This window comes from Ambystoma mexicanum, chromosome 14 (assembly GCF_040938575.1).
Source record: "Ambystoma mexicanum isolate Mex_15411 chromosome 14, UKY_AmexF1_1, whole genome shotgun sequence".
In the NCBI taxonomy this organism is placed as follows: domain Eukaryota; kingdom Metazoa; phylum Chordata; class Amphibia; order Caudata; family Ambystomatidae; genus Ambystoma; species Ambystoma mexicanum.
In genome coordinates this window covers 3,827,379-3,851,092 of record NC_090940.1, presented here as the reverse complement: position 1 = coordinate 3,851,092, position 23,714 = coordinate 3,827,379, and the positions used below count along the sequence as shown (strand labels likewise).

General features: G+C 52.4%; 1 protein-coding gene across 14 annotated transcripts in view; it reads left to right on the top strand.

The window, feature by feature from the left end:
• LOC138527333 (receptor-interacting serine/threonine-protein kinase 4-like) overlaps window positions 1-23,714 on the top strand; it is a 437,375-nt gene that overhangs the window by 178,199 nt on the left and 235,462 nt on the right. For all 14 annotated transcript variants that reach the window (XR_011283901.1, XR_011283902.1, XR_011283899.1 and 11 more), the window contains exon 6: window positions 20,637-20,795. Coding sequence is in view for 9 of the 14 variants with exons in the window: in XM_069638392.1 (XP_069494493.1) it covers window positions 20,637-20,795 (159 nt within the window). In the remaining 5 variants the exon portion in view is untranslated. The remainder of the gene's footprint in view (window positions 1-20,636; window positions 20,796-23,714) is intronic.

Below are 23,714 nucleotides of genomic sequence, written 5' to 3'. Positions count from 1 at the left end.
GGCTTAGGGCAGCAGAGTAAAGCAGGCTGCACGGCAAGGAGCCCAGAAGGGCCGGGCAGCAAGGAGTGAGCCCTGGGGAGTAGGGCCGCTGACCGTAGAAGGCTGCAGAGGACTTTAGAGGGCTGCTAGGCTTAGAACCCAGCGGACAAAGGCTGTAGGTAGCAAGCAGCAGAGCGTGATCGGCTGCAAGGTAGGAAGCCCCGAGGACAAGGGCTGTTGGCAGCGGAGAGAAGCAGACTGCGCGGCAAGGAGCCAGGACCGGCAGCAAGGAGTAAGCCCAGAGGAGCAGGGCCGCTGACTGTAGAAGGCTGCAAGCTGCAAGGTAGGGAGCCCAGAGGACAAGGGCAGTAGGCAGCCGGAGTGAGGCAGGCTGCAGAGCAGGGAGCCCAGAGGACAAGGACTGTAGGCAGCCGGAGTGAGGCAGAGGCTGGAAAGCAGCAGAGCGTGATCGGCTGCAAAGCAGAGAGCCCGGCAGGGCAAGGGCGGACGCTGGAAAGCAGCAGAGCGTGATCGGCTTCAAAGCAGAGAGCCCGGCAGGGCACTGGATCCAAAGCAGGAGTAAGGAGGAACCACATACAAAGATCCGTAGCTCGAAGCAAAAAGTGCTGCAAGGACTCTTAATGCAAGAGACTGAGCCCCTGCAGGCAGCAGTTTTTATACCGCCCTGCCCAGCACAGAGGCAGGCTAATTGGTTGCACCTGGCTCAGCACACCTGCAGACAATCGGCCACCTCCCTCTCTGTTCCTGAGCTGGTGGAAGCAGAGCAAATCCCTAGGGCTCCTGGGGATTGTAGTTCCAAAGATGACGAATATGAATGGCCAGGAATAGATGGTTATAACCAAGTGCATTGTGGTAAGTGTAGTTTGTTGGGAAAAATAGAAAAGCACCAAAGTATCGCAAATGGGAAATAAGGTCCAAATTGCTCGCCAATGTATGCGCCCATGGCGCAGGCATGACACTCAACATGGTCTTGACAAAGCTCATGGGGGCCCCAATTTGAACCAATGCATCAGGCCCCACTGAAGTTTCTCTCGTGGAAGATGGCTTTCCTCGTGGCGATCACCACGGCCAGGCAGGTCGTGGAGATCCGGGGCCTCTCTTGCAAACAGTCGTACTTGTCCTTCCACGGTACAAGTGTGCTGTTGCGGACCTCCTCCCCCATCTTTATGCCAAAGGTTCAGTCAGAATGCCACCTCAACAAGCCTATGGTGTTGTCAGTCTTCTTCCCGAACCCTTCTAATACGGCAGAAATAACATTCCATTTGCTGAACGTTGCTTGTGCCGTGAAGTTTTATGTGGCACGCATGAAGGATTTTTGGAAGACTTCACAATTGTTTGTCAATTCATGGGAAGGCATTGTTGAAGGCTTCCATCTCCAGGTGGCTCTCCAGCTGCATCATGCACTGTTATCGACTGGCTAAAAGACCTCTTCCAGACTAGCCGAGAGCTCATTCCACCAGAGCCATTGCAGTAACGACATTGTTTCTCTCTGGTGTGCCACTGCTGGACATCTGCAGGGCTGCTATGTGGATGTCCACGCACACCTTCATGAGGTTCTGCTGCGTTGACAGGGATTCCAGGGAGGAGTCCCGGGTCGCCCAAGCGGTGCTTCACAACCTGTTCACTTGAAGTGATTCTGTTCCAGGGGTGAGTGTTTTTACTTCTGTTGATTCTTGCCACCCCCGTGGTTGTGTATATGTACTGCTGTGTAATCATTATTCATTAGCATGTGACTCCATGCCAGACCCCATGCTGGAGAAGGAACAAGTTACTCTGAAGATGGCCACAAAGGTGGAGTTTAGGGAGATGGCTTTCATTGGAAGGGGGCAGTATGACCCAAAGGACAGTGATTGGTTTAGAGGAGAAATGCAGTTTTCAGGCTAAAGTGCAACTGTTTGTCTTTTTTAATGAGGATTCCCAGCCTGACAACTGGGAATATTCATGAGCATGTGAATCCATGCCAGACCCATGCTGGAGAACAGGAATTGGAGGTAAGTTACTTGATCCAACACACTCATTTTAGCTTTTCACAAAATGTCACTGGTGGTAATGCTCCTGTAACATTTAATGTCCATGCTCGTGCCACCAATGTATGTCAATATGACGTTGGCATGTACACTAACACATCTGAAAGAAAACATGTGCCTTCTACAGCCTCATTGTTTTGCATGGGATTTCTATGCAATCCTCCCTACCTATGCACCCTCCTATTCACTGGCTCTTCTTTTCCCGGGTACTTGGGTACTCTACTGGCTGCACCAGTATATATGTATATGTAAATATATACACACAAGCGCACACCACTTTCACTCACATTCACATGTGCACACATTTACATAGGTAGTAATTCAGACGTGTGCAATCGCAGACACACAACTCCAAGCAAGCATGCACAGACATATATACATAGAAACACACATACAAAGTTTATTTTCTACACCTGCCTGTTCATCGTTGCCTATGTTCCAGGGCGTGGTGCACACACGGGCAGGTCAGGGACAGGGTCTAGAGGAGGGCAGTGGCACAGCCTAGGCCCCTTGGGCAGCAGGGAAGGCGTTGCTGATGTGGCTGTGGTGGGTGGCTAAGTGGTTCTCAGGTGTCCTGTTTGATTCTGGGCTGGGCTGGCGGATCATTTGCTACATAATAGCAAATATGCCCTGCCTGGTGCCCGCTTGCCTGTCTGCATCGGTTCCAGTGAGTCTGGTCCTGGGCAGCATGAGGAAATAGCATACCCGACACATTTCTGACCAAATGCTGTTGCCTGGGATTTTGCGCTCTGTTTTGCCAAATGAACTGCATCACCCCAGGCAACCAGGGTAGGGCAGCCCGCAGCAGGGTCACACCACAGGCTTCTAGCAGGCACAGGATCTGTGCGGCCATGCACCCAGTATTTCTCTTTCTGGCTCTCCTCTCTCACTCTCTATCCCTCCCCTCTCTCTTTCTCTCTCTCTCCTCTCCAGTCTCTCTACTCTCTCTCTCCCTTCCCACTCCCTCTTCTCTCCTTCGCTGTCCTCTCTCTCGGTCTCCACTCCAGGGAATGTTCGTGCACACGTCGCTCTAAAGAACTTGACGGAGAGAGTGTAACTTCAACACCTTTATTCTACCACGTCCAACAGTCAACTGCCTCTCCCTTTTTCCCCGATGTCACTTCCCACTCCCGCCCCTCTGCCCCGGATCTCCTCTGTCAACGTGACACCCCCCTCCCCCAAATTAAACAATTGCCCCAACGGGGTTCTTTACATGAGTTCAGGATGATACTGCTCACCCCATCTCTTGGATAAGCCATTGTGGCCTGTTCCGGGCCCTCTGGGGTCTCGGGTTCTCTGGTTCCCCAGCGCCCACTCCCTCGTGGCAGCACAGGGCATCCTCGTCAGAGGCGTCAGAGTCCTCTCTGTCTCCTTATGTGTCTTGTCTGTCTATTGATTGCCTCTGGCTTGTTAGGGGAAACCTCTTGAAATGCAAGGAGCTCCTTGTGGTGGACCTGTTGTCACCTTGGGCCGTGATCATCAATCCTTTCCTAGCATTGATGACCAGAGGCTCGTCCCTGAAAGCCGCTGTGTGTTTACTGGTCGGTTCCTGTTTGAATGCTACCACCTGCCCTACTGCTAGGGTAGAGTCTTGGGCCTTCCTTTGCACATCCGCACAGTCTTTCATCTTTTGTTTAGATGCTCGGTCTTGATCCCTTCTCTCTGCATCGTCGGGTCGAGTAAAGCTTTGGCAGTCTGGTGCGGACGTCTCTCCCAAACATTACTTCAGATGGTCTTTTCTCCGTGGAGCTGTGCGGGGTGCTCCGATAGTCTCTTAACAGTTGGTGAAGTACCTGATCATATGGCTGCCCTGTAAGACAAACCACTTGTAGTGCTCTTTTAAGGTTGGGCATGAATCGTTCAATAATCCTGTTTGCCTGTGGCCATAACAGTGTGATCTTCTGGTGATGAAACTCTATGTATTTCCTGAATTGTTTAAAATCTTGGCCTGTGAACGGGGGCCCATTGTCAGTCTTAACTCTCTTAGGTATACGGTATGCTGTGAATATGCGGTCCAGTACTGGGATTACATGGTGAGCTGCCGTGGCCGACACTAGCTCTGCCTCTGGGTAGCGGGAATACTCGTCCATCACTGCGAGCACATATTTACCTCCATCTATCGGCCCAAAGAAGTCAGCTGCTACTACCTCCCATACCCCTGCCGGTATTTCAGACATGTGTAGCGGCTCTGGGTGTCTGTTCGGAGAAATGAGGAAGCACGTGGGGCAGTCCTTCAAACCTCTTCCACAAGCTAGTCCAATGGGGGGAACCACACCTTTTGTCCTAGCATTCGCCTTGTGGAGACGATGCCCCTGTGTCCTTCGTGGGAAGCTCTACACCCTTCCTCTTGAGGGAAGTCGGGATCACCATTTTGTGTCCTTTTAGCAGTTACCCCCTTTCTTTGGCTCTCTTCCATTGTCCCGATCTGATGCCTTCACTAATTATTTTGCAAGCCGCGTCTGCCTTCACCTCTTGGGTGGTGTGTACTGGGTTGTATGAGGAACCGGAGGTAGCGGTCTATCACTGATGTTTCAGGCACATGTTTGGTCCTCGGATGATGATATAAAAAGTCGTCTGGGTTGTCCTCCTTCCTGGCTCTGTGGATAAGCTCAAAATCGTAGTCTTGCAGCCTGAGGGTTCCCATAGAGGAAGAGCAGGGCTTGGTGGTCTGTGATGACTTTGAAGGGCTTCTCATCTAGGAAAAGATGGAAATGTTTGCACGCCCATACTACAGCTAGACTCTCCTTTTCTGCCCCTGAGTAGGCTTTTTCAGTTGCGAAAGGCTCCAGCTGGCATATGCAACGATGTGGGTGTGTCTTCGATCGTCCGGGTCCTTCGGGGCCAAAATCGTGCCAAACCCAGCATCCACCGTCAGTTCAGACTCACGGTTTGCATCGAAATAGGCCATATTTTCTGCACGTGCAACCCTGTCGTGATTCGTGGTGAAGGCATGCTGGCAGTTCCCCGACCATTGGAAGTGGCATGTTTTGTTAGTGCTTGAAGCGGTTCGCTGACGGTGGCGAAGTCTTTAATATACTGGGTGCAAAAACTGGCAAGACCCAGGAATTATCTTAGTTCCGAGATGTTGGTCGGCGGCAGTGTTTCATTGAGTGCCAGGACTTTGTCTGGATCTGGGGTCATGCCTTTCTTGGAAAAGATATGTCCAAAGAACTTCATTGTTCCCTTCCTAAATTCATATTTTTCTGGATTGAGTGTGAGGTTAGCCACTTCCAGGACCATGCACACCCTTGACAGTGTCTCATCGTGCTTCCCCATGACAATGCCAAATACCAATATATCCTTACTGTAGTTGATTCAGTTCGGGATGTTTGATCACATTGTGAATTTCCGCCTGGAAGATCTCCGCCACAGATGGCACGCCAAAACAAAGTCTTTTATATCTGTAGAGGCCTAGGTGTGTGACGAACGTTATGTTCTGGCTCTCTTGGCTCAATACTAGCTGGTGATAGCCTTTTTGGAGGTCCAGCTTGGAGAAAACTTTAGTGCCATTCAACAGGTCTATCATGTCCGTGATACGCGGTTCCATGTGGCTTAACCTTTTGATGGCTTGGTTGGGTCTCCTCATGGCCACACACAGACAAATGGCCTCCAAGCCTTTATTTGGAACAGGGACAATAGGCAATACCCAGGTTGTGGGTCCTGTGGCCAGTTCGATTATGTCCTGCTCCAGTAAGTTCCTCTTCGACTTTCTGTTGTATGTCAACTGTTATACCCCAGTAATGTTGGGCTACCGGCTGAATTTTTGTAGCAACATGTAACTTGATTTTTTTATTTCGCAGCTTCCCTATGCCTTTGAATAGGGTTGAGTGTAGCTCTTTGATCATGTCCACCGGGTCAATGTATTTGTGTACCATTCGTTTATATAACACATGGATGAGGCCCATGTCTATGGCCATTTTGAAGTTAATTATGCATCCACTTTCGCTTCCGGTGACAAGCACATGTATAAGGACCTTGTTCCCTTGTGACTTGTGTTTGCATGTGCCCTCAAATTGTCCTAGGCACGAGGGGGCACTCGAGAGTCCAACCAATATGGCCGCGGTTCTGTGAAGCTCTCAAGCACCCGTGAACATTCGGACGGTATCCTGTTGATTCCTGCATTCATTTTGGAACCTCTTGTTGTGTGCCGGCGCATGATAACCTCGAGTCCCCAGGGGCAGTAGGCGGCGGCTGGCGGAGGCTCGCTTCATTGTAGATGGAGGCGGATGTCGGTGGCCGCGGCCAGCCACCTGGAGTGGAGGAAGGTGGCCCTGGCACGGCACATGGTGCCTGCACTTGGAGGAGGCAGGCACCCGCAGGCGGCGGGGTATGTTTGCCCCAGCTGGTGAGCGGAGCAGCGGGGTGCGGGCCCCTGTTTGTTGGAGGCCGAGGTGCGCCCCGAGGAGGAGGTCCCACTTGGGGATTGGACAGAGGAGGTGGAGATACAGTGCAGTGTGTCGGGTGCGGCTGGCTCCTGGGACGCCTCCGCCTTGGCTCGGATTGGCGGCGGCGCGGCCCCGGAGGGCGGGTAATGACCGCTGGGGAGGAGAGGCACAGGAGCGGTGAGTCCCAGTGCGAACCGGAGATGCCCTCAGGATCACCAGCGATTAGGTAGTTCCCCTGGAAGGGGTTGGCTGGAGCGAGGTAGCGGTGAGCTGTGTGCGCGGTGGCCGGGGTCGACGGGTGCTGCCGGCGGGGGAGCAGCCTGCACCTTCCCGCTGGGTCTGGGGTATCCAGGAGTGGCTGGCCCGGGAGGACACTGTGGATTTGGTACTCCCAGAGGTCTGAGGATTGATGCTGCATATGGCGGTTATGTTTTAATGCAGGGGAACTGGCAACACTTACATAAAGCTTGTTGTGCCTGGCGGGCTGACCTGGCACTGCCCCCCTGGAGGGGACCCCTTGCTTGCTTGTGAGGCCGGGGGGACTGGGCCCGCGATTGCACTACGATTGCGGTGCTCTGAATACCCGGGACGCTTTATTCATCTATGTATAACGGCTATCTCGCATCAGAAACTCTGTGCCATTGCTGCTGCTGTGTTGCTTCTATCCTTAGGAGTGGGTAGGATTGGATTGGACTTGCAGGAGGGGGGGACAGTCATTCTGGGGGTGGGCGGCGACGAGGGACGGCCAGCGCAGCGGGAGTGATCCCCAGTCCTGGAGGGCTGCGTGCTGTGTGCGGCGCCCCCATCCCCCCTTCGCTCTTTCTTGCTTATGCACCATGTCGAAGTCGGGAAAAGGCGGCAAGCAGCAACCCAAGCTGCACTTTAACATAGCTGCCCCAGCCAAAAACAGCGGAGCAATGGCGGACTTGTCTGAGCAGCGCACCTTGGAAACAGATACGGATCCCTCCTCTGCGTTCCAGGATATTAAGGTCATGTTCTCACAACTGCAATCCGGGATACAGTCTCTCGATGGGAAGCTTGATACTTTGACCTGCAAGGTTGACCATATGCAGGTCCGCTTGGATAAGCACGGGGAAAGGCTGGACTAGTCAGAGTGGCGGATATCCGGTGTGAAAGATGTGGCAACCTCGGTTTCGGGGGCAATGGCGGGAGCGCAGAATGCCCTAAGGAGCTCAAGGAGAAACAGGAGGATCTCGAATCGTAGTCGAGAAGAAATAACATTAGAATTGTTGGCCTGGCCGACTCGGTGGATCAGAGAGCCATGGAGGCCCTGGTAGAAGGTCTACTGAAGGAGACGTTTGGTTCGGAGGGGTTTTCCCCAGTATGCGTGGTGGAGAGCACGCACAGAATCCCTAGTGGGAGGAAGCCGGTTCCTGGTGCCTCGCCGAGGCCTCTGATAGCCGCCTACGGAATTATCGGGACAGGGATGCTGTGCTTCCGAAGGCGAGGGGAAAAAGGGACTGTTACATACAAGGGGGACATCATCAAGTTTTTTCCCTGATTTTTCAGATAAGGTGCAAGCAGCCAAGAAGATATTTCTGGACATGAAGAAGCAGATGAAGGATAGGAACATTAAGTACGCAATGCTGTATCCAGCCAAGCTCCGTGAAATATAATGGCAGGTCCCTTTTCTTCCAGACCCCTGAAGAAGCTGTATCCTTCCTGGACATGTTGCCGTGGGGACCGGGACAACGGGGCAACAACAACAATAATGTCTAACATTGGGGGCAGGAAAATACTTTTTTCCGGACATGAGAGGTGTCATGTTGTCCGGGCTTCATCATCGGTATGTGAGTCTGAGTACATTGAGTGGTGTACTGGAGGGTCGGGCTTGTAGCTACCCCCGACACGAAAGCTGGTTGAAAATACGTTGAGGGCATTTGGGGTGCCGAATTGTTGGGGTCCCGGGAGGGGGGGGGGGGGGTGCAGGTGGGGCAGAGAGGGGGAAAAGGGGGGGTGCACCGACAAGTTGGGGGGGTTGTCGGTAGGGGTGAGGGGGACCCTGGGTGCGAGAGGGGTAGTTATTTGGGACTTTGAACAGGAGATCGTGGGATGTTTCTTAATGGCGACACTTAACCTTTTGTCCTGGAATGTTAGATGCCTTAATAGCCCACCCAAATGCCAGAAAGTATTACAATACCTACGGCGTCACCAAGTAAGGGTGGCCTTCCTTCAGTCGGAGTCTGGGTTCGCCAAAGGCTGGGGGTGTCACAGGTATTTCTCCTCCTACTCTTCATTTTCCCAGGGGTCTGTATTTTGGTGGGATTTCGGTTGACCAAGCTGTTAAAAGATCGGGAGGGCAGAGCGCTCATTGTACAAGGGGTTGTTCAAGGGAGGCTGTACACACTGATCTGTTATTATGGCCCTAATGAGGACACAACAGAGTTTCTGGAGTGGGTGGAGAGGCAATTGGGAGACATTCCCGAAGGGGAAATTATATGGACTGGGGATTTTAACGCAGTGCTGGATCCGGGTCGGGATCGGGTGGGGAGCACCTTGCGCTTGTGCAGTAAAGGCTCTGTTAGAATCCGGGGCATTCTCGCGGTGTGGGGACTTGAAGATATTTGGAGAGTACGGCATCCAGCGGTTTGCCAGTTTACACATTACTCTACCCCGCACAGCTCGACAGCACAGTTGGATTACTTCCTGGTGTCGGAGGGGCTCATGGGGCAGACATCCGGGGTGGACATCCTGGCCCGTACTCTCTCTGATCATGCCCCAGTCTTACAAACCATCCGGTTGAGAGGGCGGGCGGCAATGAGGCCTCCGTGGAGATTCAGGAGCGGCGAGCTCACAGACACAGTTTTCACGGAGGGACTGGGGAGTGCCATAGATAGTTACTTTGAGTTGAACGAGCGGTCGGTATCCTCGGCAGGCACCCTGTGGGAAGGGTTTAAATGTGTGATTAGGGGGGAGTGCATAGCCAAGGAGGCGGGTATATTGAAGAGGATACGTAGGGATCTGGCTGAGAAGGAGGAGGAGATACGTGCCTTGCAGATGGCGACCCCTACACCATCCAGGACTCAGCGGGGAGACATAATGCGACGGCTGCAGGAGTTTCATGTGCTTGCCCAGCTGGAGGTAAACTATGAGTGGGATAGATCGGCCCCCCGGAAGTATGGCGAGGGCCAGGCACCGGGGCGATCGCTTGCCAGGGCCACTTATCTCAACAGGCTGGGGAGTAGGGTGGCGGTGATTACAGATGAAGGCGGGGTGGATCGCTATGAAGATGAGGCGATAGTTCATGAGTTCTATACATTCTATAGCCGCCTGTATGCTACTCAGGTGCGCGTCACGCAGGCGGAAATTGAGGCTTGTCTCGACTAGGTTGAACTGTACTGGTGTTCGGAGGGGCAGAGGGAGTGGTTGAATAGGCCGGTGACAGTGGAGGGCCGTGAAGTCGCTGCCTGCTGGAAAATCTCCGGGCCCGGAAGGCTTTACGGCCGAATTTTACAAGTGTTATGTCGATAAACTTGCACCCTATTTGTTGCAGGTATGCAAGGAAGTGGTGTCCGAGGGTAAGCTACCGGAGTCTCTTAGAGAGGCACTGGTGGTGGTATTGTTGAAGCCAGGGAAGCCCGAGGGGGATTGCTCCTTGTACCGCCCAATATCACTCATAAACCTGGACAATAAGACCTAGTCAGGGCCGATCAGACGGGTTTTATTCCTGGGCGGTCGACGTCGTTTGGCTTGAGGTGGATGTTTGGGCTAATGGCCGCTCTGCCGAGGGACGACCCGGTTGCGGCGGTTTTATTAGACGCCACCAAAGCTTTCGATTCTATTGAATGGCCGTTTTTATTCACAGTCCTAGGTAGAATGGGCTTGGGGAGGTTCTTCCTATCCTTGGGGTCGCTCTTATATGAAAAGCCAGTGGCACGAGTGAAGGTAAATGGACAGACGACCGAACTAATCCCGCTTGAAGGGGGGACATGTCAGGGGTGTCCTCTGTCCCCTTTGCTGTTTGCCCTGGCGATAGAGCCGTGGGCCGAGAGGGTTCGTCGAACAGCACATTCACCGGGGGATTCAGTTACACACACATAGGGTGGTGATATTGCTCTAAGCGGACGATATGGTCTTGTTCCTTCAACATCCTGAGGTCAATGTAGACCCAGTTATGCTGGACGTTCAACAATTTGGTGAGCTGTCGGGGCTTCGGGTGAATGCTAGTAAATCAGTTATATTCCCGTTGACGGACGGGTTAGCTCGGTTCCAGGACACATGGGGGTTCCAGTGGGATTTGCTTAGTACCCGATACCTGGGCGTCACGATTGACAGGGATGATGAGGAGGTGTTTCGTAGCAACTACGGGGAGGCACTTAAGTCGGTCAAATTGGCATTGCAGAGATGGAGTGCGCTTCCGCTAAACCTGTTCGGTAGTGTTTCTGTGGTTAAGATGGCTGTCCTCCCCAGGCTTCTCTATATGTTTCGCAATGTTCCCATTAAAATACCTAGGAAATATTTCCGGGACCTCAAATCGTTGGTGGTGCAGTTCATTTGGGCCAGTAAGCAAGCGCGGGTCTCGTGGGCTAAGCTTACCGCGCCGGTGAGGGCAGGAGGCCACAGGCCAGTTTGCTTAGATACTGGTATGGGGGCTGAGCATAGGCATGTTGAGGTGGAGCGATCGATTGTGTCTTCGGTGCTCCTGAGGTTGGTCATTTTGACTGCGCAGATCCGTCCGAAGGTGCCTAGGACCGTGGTGGAGCTAAAGTGCAGGGCCTGGTCCCTCTTGGAAGGCAAACCTGGGGGGGGGGGGGAGTGTTCTTTACTCGCCAGAACTCCCGATCATATTCATCCCAGAGATCCCTGTGACCAGTGAAACAGGCTATGTGGCCTTGTTGAAGCGGTTGGGTGTCACCAAATTCGGGGACTTATTTCCAAATGGGAGGTTTGTTTCCACTGTCAGTTAAGGGGAAGAGGGGCCCTATCGGCACTGGATGTGTTTCTGTATCTTAGGCTTCGGGTGGCGCTGCAGCGGGTGCTTCCATCTTTTCCTGAGCAGCCTCCGGTGGCAGAGCTGTTGGATAGGGTACTAAGAGGGGGTCTGGTCCGGAGGATGCTCTTGATGCAACGTTGTCACGGTTGGTGTGGGAAAAGGCGCTGGATAGGGAGATATCGGAGGAAATATGGGAATACTGCTGTGAGATGACCAGAAAGGGTGCAATCAATACGAACTTTAAGCTTGTTCATTTTAAGCTCTTGCACCAATACTATTATTTTCCGGCCCAACTGCACCAGTATTTTCCTCAAAGGTCGGCGGCCTGCATTACGTGTGGGTTTGAGCCCGCAGGCTTCCTTCATGTGGCATGGGAATGCGGGAAGCTTAACCTTTTTTGGGAAGGAGTGTCCGAGGTGCTTGGGGGAATAGCGGGTCAGCCATTAGCTCCAGATCCAATGCTGGGTCTGTTGGGGTACACTGCACAGGTGCCGAAGAAAACTCGGAAACTGGTGAGCCTCCTGCTGATCCTGGCCAAACGCAGGGTTGCTATGGGATAGGGTAAGAAATGTGCTCCAACGATTACCCAATGGTCTAAGGACATTCTTATTGTAATGACATGGAGACAAGATGGGTCGCAATGCACGGGAGGGGTTGGGGGGGACAGGCAGATGTGGGATGTGCACACGGCTTATCTTCTCAAGCAATCGAGTGGAGAGAAGTCTGGCCCATGCTCCTCGCAGGAACTCTTGAGTCAGTCTTCACCAACATAAATGGCCTATACACTGTAGAGCGCTTATAATGGTCACCTGGTCCTGGCCAATTGCAATATTGGGAAGGGTGAGAGGAATGTGTCAAACTGGAACCCTTTGGAGCTGGTGCATTGATTCCTGGGACGTGTCGCGGTATTGTGCATCCTCTTTTACTGGTTTTGTACCATGCTCTGCCTTACCAAGTTGTGGTTAACATGTGTGCCCAAGTGGTGGAGGGATTTGAGGGGTGGTTGGGTTGGGAGTTGGACGGGAATTGTTGTTTATTCGAAATGTTAATAAAGAAAGGTTAAAAAAAAATGGTCCTAGGCACTTTAGGGGGGACTTTGCCCCATATGCATAGATGTCTACACTGGCTGGTTTCTCTGAGGTTTGCGATGTCTCATTAAATCTGCTCGGTTACCAATTTTACTGTGGCGCCAGTGACTATGAGGAACTCAATCGGCCTTTCATTGAGCCCCATTAGCAGAGTCAGGTTGTCCTCTGTGGCTGCAGAGTTGCTCAACGCGTATAAATAGCGCTTCTTCCTTTCCTCACCCTCCGAGGAGCTTATTTCGAGGGGATTGGGTCTTCCGACGTATTCCATATCTATGACATGTAATCACCACAGCTGTGCTGCTTCGGAAACTTTTTCCCGGCGTCTGCATCCTGCGTCGATGCGCCGTCGTCGAGGACCTCCTCCGACGTCATCCGATGTGATAAGTAGGACGCACGACGCCCGTAGCCTCAGTTCTGTTTTTTCTGCGAATGTGTTGCTTCGTGAATCTCGGTTAACACCTCGACTCTTTGGAGTTCTGTTCTTCTCGGTTCTTCGAACCTGTTCGTTTTGTGAGAATCCTTCGTGTGAAGATGTCTTCTACTTCGTCTTCGACCCTGCGTCCGGGTTTCAAGAAGTGCGGGGAGTGTGGGTTCAAGATGTCGGTGACGGACTCGCACGAAGCCTGCCTCTGGTGCCTCGGGGAGGCCCACGACACGGATGACTGTATCGACTGCCAGTCGCTCACGTCCAAAGCCTTACGCGAACGTAAGAAGAAGTTGTCGGTAGGTCGGGTGTCCAAGCCCCGGAAGTCGACGTCTGCGGGGCTTTCGACGGATGATTCGAGGGGTGACTCTCCGCGTCATCGTTGGAAGTCTCGTGGGTCTCCTTCTAGGAGTCGGTCTCGCCACTCCTCAGCCTCTTCGAGGCATTCTCGGAAGCGCCGACACCGGTCGTCTTCCAGGTCCTGTTCGGAGGACTCTGCCCGGCACGTCGCTTACCCCACCAGCCGTGCGACGCCGGAGGAATGGGCTTCCTTCGGGAAGAAAATGCTGCGATTCTTGAATCGCAGGGTACTAAGCCGTCCGCGCCCCCGAGTGGGGTCGGTCGTGAGAGGTCGAGAGACACCGCTCGCAAGAGTGGTCGGCACGAGTCACGGGAGAGGTCCCGTTCGGACAAGGAGACTCGTTCTCAACTTACCCGTTCCATGTCCCGGTCCTCGATGCGTTCGAGACCGTGTGCACCTGTGAGGTCTTCGAGGAAGACATCGACGTCTGAGGCGTCGAGGGCGTCGACAGGCTTTCTCGAGGCTCCGGCTCCGAGGAAGTCATCGAAGCCATCGACGCTCAGGTCGTCGAGGGACACGCTCGGGGCTCCGGCTTCGAGGGCTGTGTCGACGCCGCTGATGCTGGCGGCGCTGCATCTGACGTCGACGCCGATTTCCTCGACGCCGATCCTCTCGACGCTGATGCCTGTTCTCTCGACGTCGGCGCCGATTCGCTCGACGCCATCGACGCCTTTCGTGTCGGAGGTACCCCGTGGCACGGGGGAACCCTCTAGGAAGGCTCTGGTTAAGAGCAAGCACTCTCGGGTGCCTTCTTTTCGCCACCTGGAATATATTTCAGAGGCGGATGAGGATTCTGATGGCCTAGTTCCTAGTCAGGTTCCAGATGAAATTGTCTCAGGCCATAGTCAGTTTGACGATTTGAGGCAGTCACTGCATAATGCCAGTGGACTGGACACCTCTCCGGAGGTGGAGTTTTGTAGGCCTGAGCCTGGCTCTCGAGCCGATTCCTCGTACCGGCGCCTTATGGCTAGGGTTTCTGAGTACTTGGGATGGTCTGCTCCCCCAGGGGAGTTTGTGCAGGATGATCTGACGGACATCCTTGATGTTGGTCCCCCAACTGACCCGGTACTGCCGTTCCATATGGCTTTACAGAGAAGGGTGGCGGCTTGGACTGCTCCGGAGAGTCTCCCGGCGGTGGGCAGATCCTTGTCGCGAAAATACCGTCCAGCCAGTAGCGACCCCTGCTACTTGACCAGGCACCCCACTCCGGAGAGTTTGGTGGTGCAGGCAGCCACGGCCCTGGCAAAGCAGGCGTCGTACCCTACCATCCCTCCTGATAGGGACGACAAACGTTTTGATGGCTGGGCGAAGAAAGTGTTTTTTTCAGGTGGTATGGCGCTTCAGGCGGCCAACTCCATTTGTGCCTTGTCTCGTTTCACACACACTCTGTGGAACTGTGTTGCGTTAGCGGCTGAACATATTCCCGAAGGGGACGAACAGGATGGTTTCCTTGCTATGGTCCAGGATGGTAAGGATGCCATGTGTGAGTCTGTTCAGTCGGGTTTGGACTTAAGCTGAATGCGTCAGGAGGTCCATGGCGGCGAGCACCGTGATACGCAGGTTTGCGTGGTTGCGGAAGTCGGGGTTTGCTCCTGATGTGCAGTCCTGGCTCCTCAACATGCCCTTTGACGGTGAACACCTTTTTTGGCAGCAAGGCTGACGAGAGCCTTGAGAGGTTGCAGACCTCAAAAGCTGCAGCAAAGTCGTTGGGCGCTGCAGTTCGCCAACCTCCGCCTTTTCGTCCTAGGGGACAGCAGTGGAGGGGTGGTTCCTTTCGCTATTACTCGTCCTTCAGTAAAGCGAGAGGAGCTGGCAGTCAAAGAGGCCAACGCAGGGGTACCAGAGGTGGACGACAGGGTACCCGTGGTGCCAAGGCCGCTCGGGCAGTTGCCTCTTTGCCCTCAGGTAACGCTGCAGCCGCTACCACTCAGTCATGAGGCCATGTCCCATGGTTCGCCGGTTGGGGGAAGGCTGGCGCAGCATCTTGTAGAGTGGCAAGCCATTACTTCAGATGTGTGTGTTCTGGAGATCATAACCCACGGCTACGGTCTTCCCTTTCGGCACAGGCCTCGCGACAATCCACCGGGGAACCTCTCTTTGCAGAGTCCGGATCCGCTCCTTGTGCAGGAAATTCAAGCCCTGCTGGAGAAAGGCGCCATAGAACTGGTGCCTGTAGCGGAGAGGAACAAGGGATGGTATTCCCCTTATTTTTTGATTTCGAAGAAAGACGGGGGATTGAGACCCATCATGGACTTGCGCGGTTTGAACAAACTCCTCAGGAAGGACAAGTTCAAGATGGTTACTCTCTCTCAAGTCCTCCAGGCCCTTCAGCTTCAGGACTGGTTGGTGTCACTCAACCTCAAGGATGCTTACTTCCATGTGCCAATCCATCCCAAGCACAAGAAGTACCTGAGGTTCGCGGTTGGCGACTCGCACTTTCAGTTTCGGGTCCTGCCGTTCGGATTGACCTCCGCCCCGAGGGTTTTCACCAAGCTCATGGTGGTGGTTGCAGCGCATCTCAGGCAAGGGGGGGATTCACGTCTACCCCTACCTGGACAATTGGTTGATCAGGGGGAGCTCTCCCGAGCAAGTCCTGGATCATCTGTCCGTCACCTGCCACTCCCTTCACAGGCTGGGCTTCTCCCTCAATTTAAAGAAGTCCCATTTGACGCCAACACAGCGGCTCCAGTGCATAGGAGCAGTGCTCGACACTTCCCTGGGGCAGTGTTTTTCTCCCCAGGTGAGGGCTCTTCACATTCAGCAGATGGTGCACAAGTTTCAGCATGCCCAGACGCTCCCAGCGTTCGAGTTCTTGAGGTTGCTCGGCCTCATGGCATCCTGCATTATTCTGGTGCCAGAGGCTCGCCTGCGGAAGAGATCTTTTCAGTGGGCACTCAAGACGCTATGGTCGCAGTCCTCCGGCAGGATGTCGGACCCGGTTCAGGTGCCGCCCTCGGTCGCCCGGGACCTTCTGTGGTGGGCCGTCGAAGGCAACTTGATGAAGGGGGCTCCATTTTGGCTTCCCTGGCCGGAGGTGACGATCGTGACGGATGCATCCCTCACGGGATGGGGAGCTCATGCCAACGGGCTGACAGTCAGCGGTCGTTGGTCTCCGTCGGAGTCCAGACTCCATATCAATCTGTTGGAGCTGAGGGCCGTCGGGCTAGCCCTGAAGGCTTTTCTGCCGACTATGCGAGGAAAGAGTGTCCTGATCCTGACGGACAACACAGTGGCCATGCAATACCTCAACAAAAAGGGGGGGGTAGGGTCACTTCCTCTGTGCAGGGAGGCGATGCAGCTCGAGTTCTGGGCCATCCAGCAGGAAGTTTCGATCTCGGCAGTTCATCTGGCCGGAGACGAAAACGTGACGGCGGACACTCTGAGCAGGCAGAGCGCGATCTCTCACGAGTGGGAGTTGGCTCAAGAGATTCTCCTGGAGATCTTCGCCCTTTGGGGGACCCCTCAAGTGGATCTCTTCGCCTCCAGTGTCAACCGGAAGTGCGAAAGGTTTTGCTTGCGGGAATTTCCTCCAAAAGGAGCCTTAGGAGACGCGTTTGCGGTGGAGTGGTCATTCCCGTTGCGGTACGCGTTTCCTCCAGTCCCCGTCATCCCGTAAGTGCTGCGGAGGTTACGGAAGTTCGGTTCCCGGATGATCCTCATTGCTCCGGCGTGGGCTCGGAGGACGTGGTGCCCGGACCTTCTCGACTTGTCCATCTGCCCTCCACGTCGTCTTCCCTACCGAGACGATCTGCTCTCACGGGAGGAGGGTCAGGTTCTCCATCCAGAGGTCAGATCCCTCAACCTTCACGCTTGGCTTCTGAAAGGTTGAGGTATAAGGATTGCGACCTCCCTGAAGCCGTGATTGAGGTGTTGCTTTCGGCCCGAAGGCCAGCAACAAAGACTCTGTACCGTTGGCGTAAGTTCTGCGACTGGTGCAGAGTTCAGAATGTGGATCCTTTTGCATGTGACATCCCCATGGGTCTGTCCTTTTTACTTTCTTTGGCCCACAGGGGCTTGCAAGTGGGTACCATTAAAGGTTACCTGGCGGCACTGTCCATCTTTAAGCGCTCGTCTGAAGAGTGTTCCTACTTTAAAATCCCTTTAATTTCACAGTTTCTGAAAGGGCTCACTAATGTGTTCCCTCCGTCACCTTTCCTGGTGCCCGGTTGGGATTTAAACCTTGTTCTTAAGTTTCTTATGGGTGCTCCGTTTGAGCCTTTACATTCTTGCCCTTTGAGGCTGTTAACTCTGAAAACTGTGTTTTTAGTTGCGGTTACTTCCGCTCGCAGAGTGAGTGAGTTACAGGCACTTTCAGTTAAGCCACCCTTCACTGTATTTCACAAGGACAGGGTTGTCCTTAGAGTTCGTCCTTCTTTTCTTCCGAAGGTAGTGACAGAATTTCATTTGGCCCAGAAGGTTGTTCTTCCGGCATTCTATCCTCCTCCGCATCCTGGTAAGGAAGAGGAGAGGCTCCATAGGCTTGATCCTAGGAGAGCTTTAAGCTTTTATGTTTCACGCATGTCCCGGGTCAGAGTGGACGATCAACTCTTTATTGGTTACGCTGGAAAGCGTTTGGGGCAAGCTGTGACGAAACAGACTTTGTCTCGCTGGATTATTTTAGCCATCTCGGATTGTTACCGCTTGGCGGGTAAGGACCCACCGGCTGGCTTGCAGGCCCATTCTACCAGGGGTGTGGCTGCATCTACTGCCCTGCAGAGGGGTGTTCCTATTCGCAACATCTGTGATGCAGCCACCTGGGCTTCAGTACATACATTTGTACGTCACTACTCCCTCGATTCCATCCGAGGACAGGATCTGGCCTTTGGCAAGGCGGTCCTTTGCTCTGCTATTTGATTGGCTATTCTAAATTTTGATTCTAAATTCTTTCCCTCCTCCTTGCTCTGGTACTGCTTTGGGAGTCTATCATAGATATGGAATACGTCGGAGGACCCAATCCCCTCGAAGAACAAGTTACTTTCTTACCTGGTAACGTTCTTTCGATGGGATGGTCTGACAACGTATTCCATATCGCTCCCGCCCTGCCTTCCCCGCTGCAGAATTTCTTTTGCGATTGCAGCTTACGTTCCGCAAGGCTTTGTGTCTGACTGGCAGTTGACTAATGTCACACCTTCTGGGGGAAAAAACTACAACTGAGGCTACGGGTGTCTTGCGTCCTACTTATCACATCGGATGACGTCGGACGTCGGAGGAGGTCCTCGACGACGGCGCATCAACGTCATCGACGCAGGACGCAGACGCCGGGAAAAAGTTTCCGAAGCAGCACAGCTGTGGTGATTACATGTCATAGATATGGAATAGGTCGTCGGCCCATCCCATCGAAAGAACGTTACCAGGTAAGAAAGTAACTTGTTCTTCTGTGTCGGAAGGAGATTGTTCAACCAGGTATCTTACGTGGCATCTCGACCGCCTTTCTGGTCAGGTATCTCCGTCTCTCCCTCCTGTCCCTCTTGGATCTGTCTTCTCCCAATTCGGGCTCTCTTGTTTCTGTCTCTTTGGGCCTGCTGTGGGAGAGGGTGGCCGCCTGAGGCGCTTGTGTTGTTGTGGTAGGGGCCTTAGTCTGAAGCGACTGGTGCTCTCTTTCCCTCTTTCACGTCCCCTCTCGCGTGCTAGACGACACACCGATTTGAAGTGTCCTTCATCTCCACATGCGGAGCACCGATACCCCACCTTTGTCGTCAATGTTAGGTCCTTCCCTAGTTCGGGACAGCCGCACCCCGGGGAAGGTTTGCGTGCACCCCATGCTGTGGATCTTCAACAATTGGATTCTACCAACTGCAACGGTAAACTGCCTTTCCCTTTTCCCTCACGTCACTTCCCGCCCATGCCCACTCCTGCACCTCTGCCCGGGATCTCCTCTGTTAACGTGACACTCTCTCTCTCTCTCTCTCTCCCTCGCTTCTTTCTCTCTCTTTCTCCCTCTTTCTCTCTCTTCCTTCTCTTTTTCTATCTCTCTCCTCTCTCCTTTCTCCTCTGTCTCTCCCCCTTCCTCTTTCTCCCCGCTCTCTCTCTCCTCTCCTCTCTATGGACTGTTGCCCTCCAATGATTGAAGGCAGTGACGTTCTTTCATTGATTGGTTTCGGGCATGTGATCCTTTTAGTGTGGAGCCTAATGACGGCCAGAATGTGGATGTTGCGACTGGTTAACAAAACCCGGCAATTGTGCTCCATAATGCATGCTTATGTACATCAAGACAAGACCATTAGACTATCTCTGTCATCGATTTACGAGCATAGGAAGTCTCCAGCCGTGGCCCCCAACGTATTGTGTTGGCCCACTATTTGATTGCAAAACAGAGCCTACTCTGGCTCAAGCTAGCCCTGATGCCTGGCTCTAAGTTAAAGTGACTTCCTGACAAAGGCTGCACGCGCACACATGCACACGCATGCATGCACGCACGCACACGCACACACATGCTGCGAGAGTGTAACAGCCAGCAGGCTCAGATGCAAGGGGAATTACTAAGGTTGCAAACTCTCTGTGTGCCAAGACTGGAGTAGGGAAGATGAAGGCACTGCACAAGCTCTGCTTTGCCCCCATGGCCGCCACCTTTCTCATGGATCCAGCCTTCCCAGGTGCGCACATTCCACATGCACACATTTTCTCTTTCACACTCACCCTCCCACCCCACCTCCTGGCCCACATTCCCCTTTTAGGATATTTCCTGATTGATTTTGTGTAGATTCCCTTCCCTTTGAACCATAGCAAGGTAAGCTTCCAATCGGCAACTCTTATGCTTCAGTTTCACCATTGTTGTGGAAGCTTTAAAACCAAGGGCAGTAAAATGAGACAACCCACAGAAGAAGGAACCTCCCGCTTTCCTCCACATCCTGCTCGCAGCCAGATTCACCATCCAGCCTCTGGGAATGGTTGCAGAATTCTGAGGAATGGACTGGATCCAGGACATGCTGACCCTCTCCTCTTTTGAACAAATCATATACAAATGCAAAGAAGATCTTGACACGTTTAAGGCATTCTTGAGACCTGTCTGATTTCTTTGGTTGCAGTGAGCTGCACCCTCTCTGTTCTTTCCTTGATACTGATCACACCTGTGTAATGTTTCACATCATGTCTTATTTGTCATCTTCCTATGGACTGCCTTATAGGCTTGAAGGGATTACATGATGGCGGGAAGGGGGGTTGGGGTTTTTTGTGTTTTTTTTTCTTTTCCCCTTCTTTCACCTTTTTTTCTTATATTGAATGAAAAAATATATTTTTCACAAGGTTCTGCATTTCTTTGTGATTTGTTTGCTTTTGATTTGCGAATTGGTTGTTTAACTTTTTTTGTGAATACATGTTTGAGATACACATTGTGTCCACTTTCACAAACATTCTCTGAGAGGCTTTTGATTTCATGAGACCCATTGTCCATCCCTCAGATGCTGACGCAGATAACATCAAGTTCCAGGTCCCCCAAGGACAGCGCCCCGATCAGAAGAAGCTGGAGCCGCTGGATAGTATCAAGATGGTGCCGGAAGCCAAGGCCCTGATGAGGAGCTGTTGGGATCAGAAACCGGACGCTCGCCCCCCTTTCTCAGGTAAGAGTGAGTTTCAGAGGGTCGAGGGAGCACTCTAGAGGCCTGATAAATTAGGGTTGGGAGAACGGATCCGTTTCTTTCTCAAGTGTCCTTTTGAACGCGGAAGGTGAGGGTTCATTCAGAGCTTCTTTGGTGCTTTTCAGATTTGGGATGTGACTGTAATTCCTCACTTATTTCAATACAGGTTACCTTTTGAATAAACTCTTAAAAATATACTTTCAAAATGTACCTGTTCTTATTCTGGAAGGGGGGGGATGAAAAACATGAATGATGTGTAGATGATAAGTTGTTTGTTGAAGAGGTTTGTAAACGTTCTCGAGTTATCACAAAAGAATAACCGCCCTATAATGCTATAGTTCTAGGCGCTATATTTAGCTATTCAACATAGCTCACTCGCACTTCTTTGTGGCATTTTACCTGACACAGAAGCAAGCAATGGTTTTGTACAGCACATCAGTGGCATTTATGGCAGTTTTGTGGCTTGTAGTTCTACAAAAAAGAGGAAGGGTTCTTCAGCTGGGTAGATGGAGAGGCAGGTGAGACACTTGCTGTGCTGATGTGTGCCGGCTGGAAGAACCACAACTCTGAGTAGCAGGATGCTTGGGTGTGTGCTTTATTATTTATGTATTTATAAGGCGCCAGAGCCCACAGGCATCAGGGTGAACCAACATAGACACAAGTGAGACAGACACAAAGCAGACGAGGCACCACGAGCTCCAGCAGGATTTAAGAGAAGGAAGTGATTTATTCAAAGAGGAAAGTTTTCAGTTTATGACGACAGCTGAGATGGTTTTCCTCAAGTCTCAGATTAGAAGGAAGGGAGTTTCTTATTTTAGCTGCTACATCTGGAAAGGATTTACCTAGGCCATTGGTCGGATTGAAACATAAAGATCTTACTAACCCCATCTCGGAGAAGCGCTGTCATGATGCCCGCTCCCGGGGAGCCGGTTCAAGCCCTGCGTCCCCGAAACCGGACATCCAGTCCCCAAGGAAGGACCCAGCAACCCCATATAGGGGCCCTTTGGACAGTGTCCTGGTGCCTATGGCGCCAGGCTCATAAAAGACATCAGTCCTGGCGCCATAGGCGCCAGGCTCATTATTGGAGTGCTTGGGTGCACTTACCTGATGCAGACCATGCTGCAGGATCCTGGCCTCCTTGAGGCCTGAAAGGAACTACTTTACCTGTGGGACTAATTTACCATCCGGGCGTGGTCGGGGAAGGATACATACCTGGAACTTCTTCCAAGGCTATTTAAACCCCACCGAACAGCCACACGTGCTTCGCGTTGTTCTGCATCTAGCAGCTGGACGCTCACCGTGTCTGCTCCTGCATCCTGACTTCTGCCACCTGCCAGCATCCTGGATCACCTGCAAAGGGAGAGAAGAAAAGAACAGAAGAAGCAAAAGTCCTTACCTGCTAAATCCGCATCCCGGAGACATCTCGCCGACAATCCTGAAAAGGAAGACTTTTATTTAAAAGCTCATCGCGTCGATCGCTGCAGCGCCGCATTCCACTCACCTTTGCAGGGCGCCTCCATGTTCAGCAGCGATCATCCGGATTCGCAGTCACGCCCCAGCGCCTAGGAAGAAAAAGACCAGAACAGAAGGTGAGAGAGAGAAGGGAATAAGGAAAGCTAATTCTCCATGTTAAGACTTACCTGTTGATTCATTCCCTCTTCATTTCGGGTCCGCGCCGCATCCTGGCATTTCCGGACCCCGGCCCCTAAGGGGAAAAAAAGACATCAGCGTTAATGAGCGAATGAAAAGACATTACCAAAAAACGCTCATTAAAGACTTACTTGATTTCTACAAGGATTTCACCTCTCATCTCGGGTTGGTGTCTGTTCCCCGGCATTCCGTACCCCGGCCCCTATGGGGAAAAAGACACTGGCTTTAGTACATTAATGCATGGACGTAAGGGGAACCTCTTATCAAAAAACTTACCTGGAAGCCAAGCAAGTTTGGTTCTCACCAATCCGAAAATCCAGTGAAGTAACTGGATACCAACGCGCCCCTGCATCAGAAGCAGGATGGAGAGCTCGTCCTTCCAGACCCTAAGGTGAGACGCTGCGAGAAATCACAGAAGGGTGAGAGGGGAAAGTGGGAGGCCGATTGCATTACCCCGCAGACAGTTAATCCCCTATTTTCACCCACAGAAGGATACTTCTGCGAGCCAGACAAGCCAGATTTGGGGTCCCGGTCCAGTCCGTCTTCCGAACCCTGCGCATCACCTTAGAAGAGGTCACAGCAGCGCGAACCAGGCCAGCGCTTCCGTGGGAGTCAGGTGAGCGTAACAAGCGCAGAGATCTAATCGGGACATAGGGAAGAATCGGGGATTTTCGGTAAGCTTAGGAGGTGCTATAAAAACAGCTGTGTACCAATATCGCCGCTTTAAAGGATATACGAGCAGTGATGGGAAGGCAATGGAGTTCTTGCCTACTCTTAGAAAGTGGTCCTGCTTCGATTTGCTTTCGACAATTCTAACTGCGTCGTTCTGGAAATTTGAAGTTTAGACCGGCATTTCTTATTAGCTCCAATCAGAAGTGAGTTACAGTAATCAAGTCACAGTTTTTCTCAGATAGCAAGGGCCAGGTCTTCCTCAGCAGTTGGAGATAGTAGGAGCAGTTTTTAGACAGTTGGTTTATGTGAAGGTCCACAGAAAGAGATGAATCCAGGACATGCCAAGCGTTTTGACCATTTCTACAACCGAGATATCACAATCGTCAAGGCGAAAAGATTGAAATTTGGGTTCCAATTTAGCTATAGTTTGGGGTAAACCAAAGATCACTTATGCAAGACGCATTTGAGGCATAGATGTACCATAGATGGTTCAAGTCCAAAGAGTAGTCACCCAATAGTTTAATAACCAATAACCAATTGGGTGTCGTCAGCATAGTTAGTAGACACCTATGCCTTGTA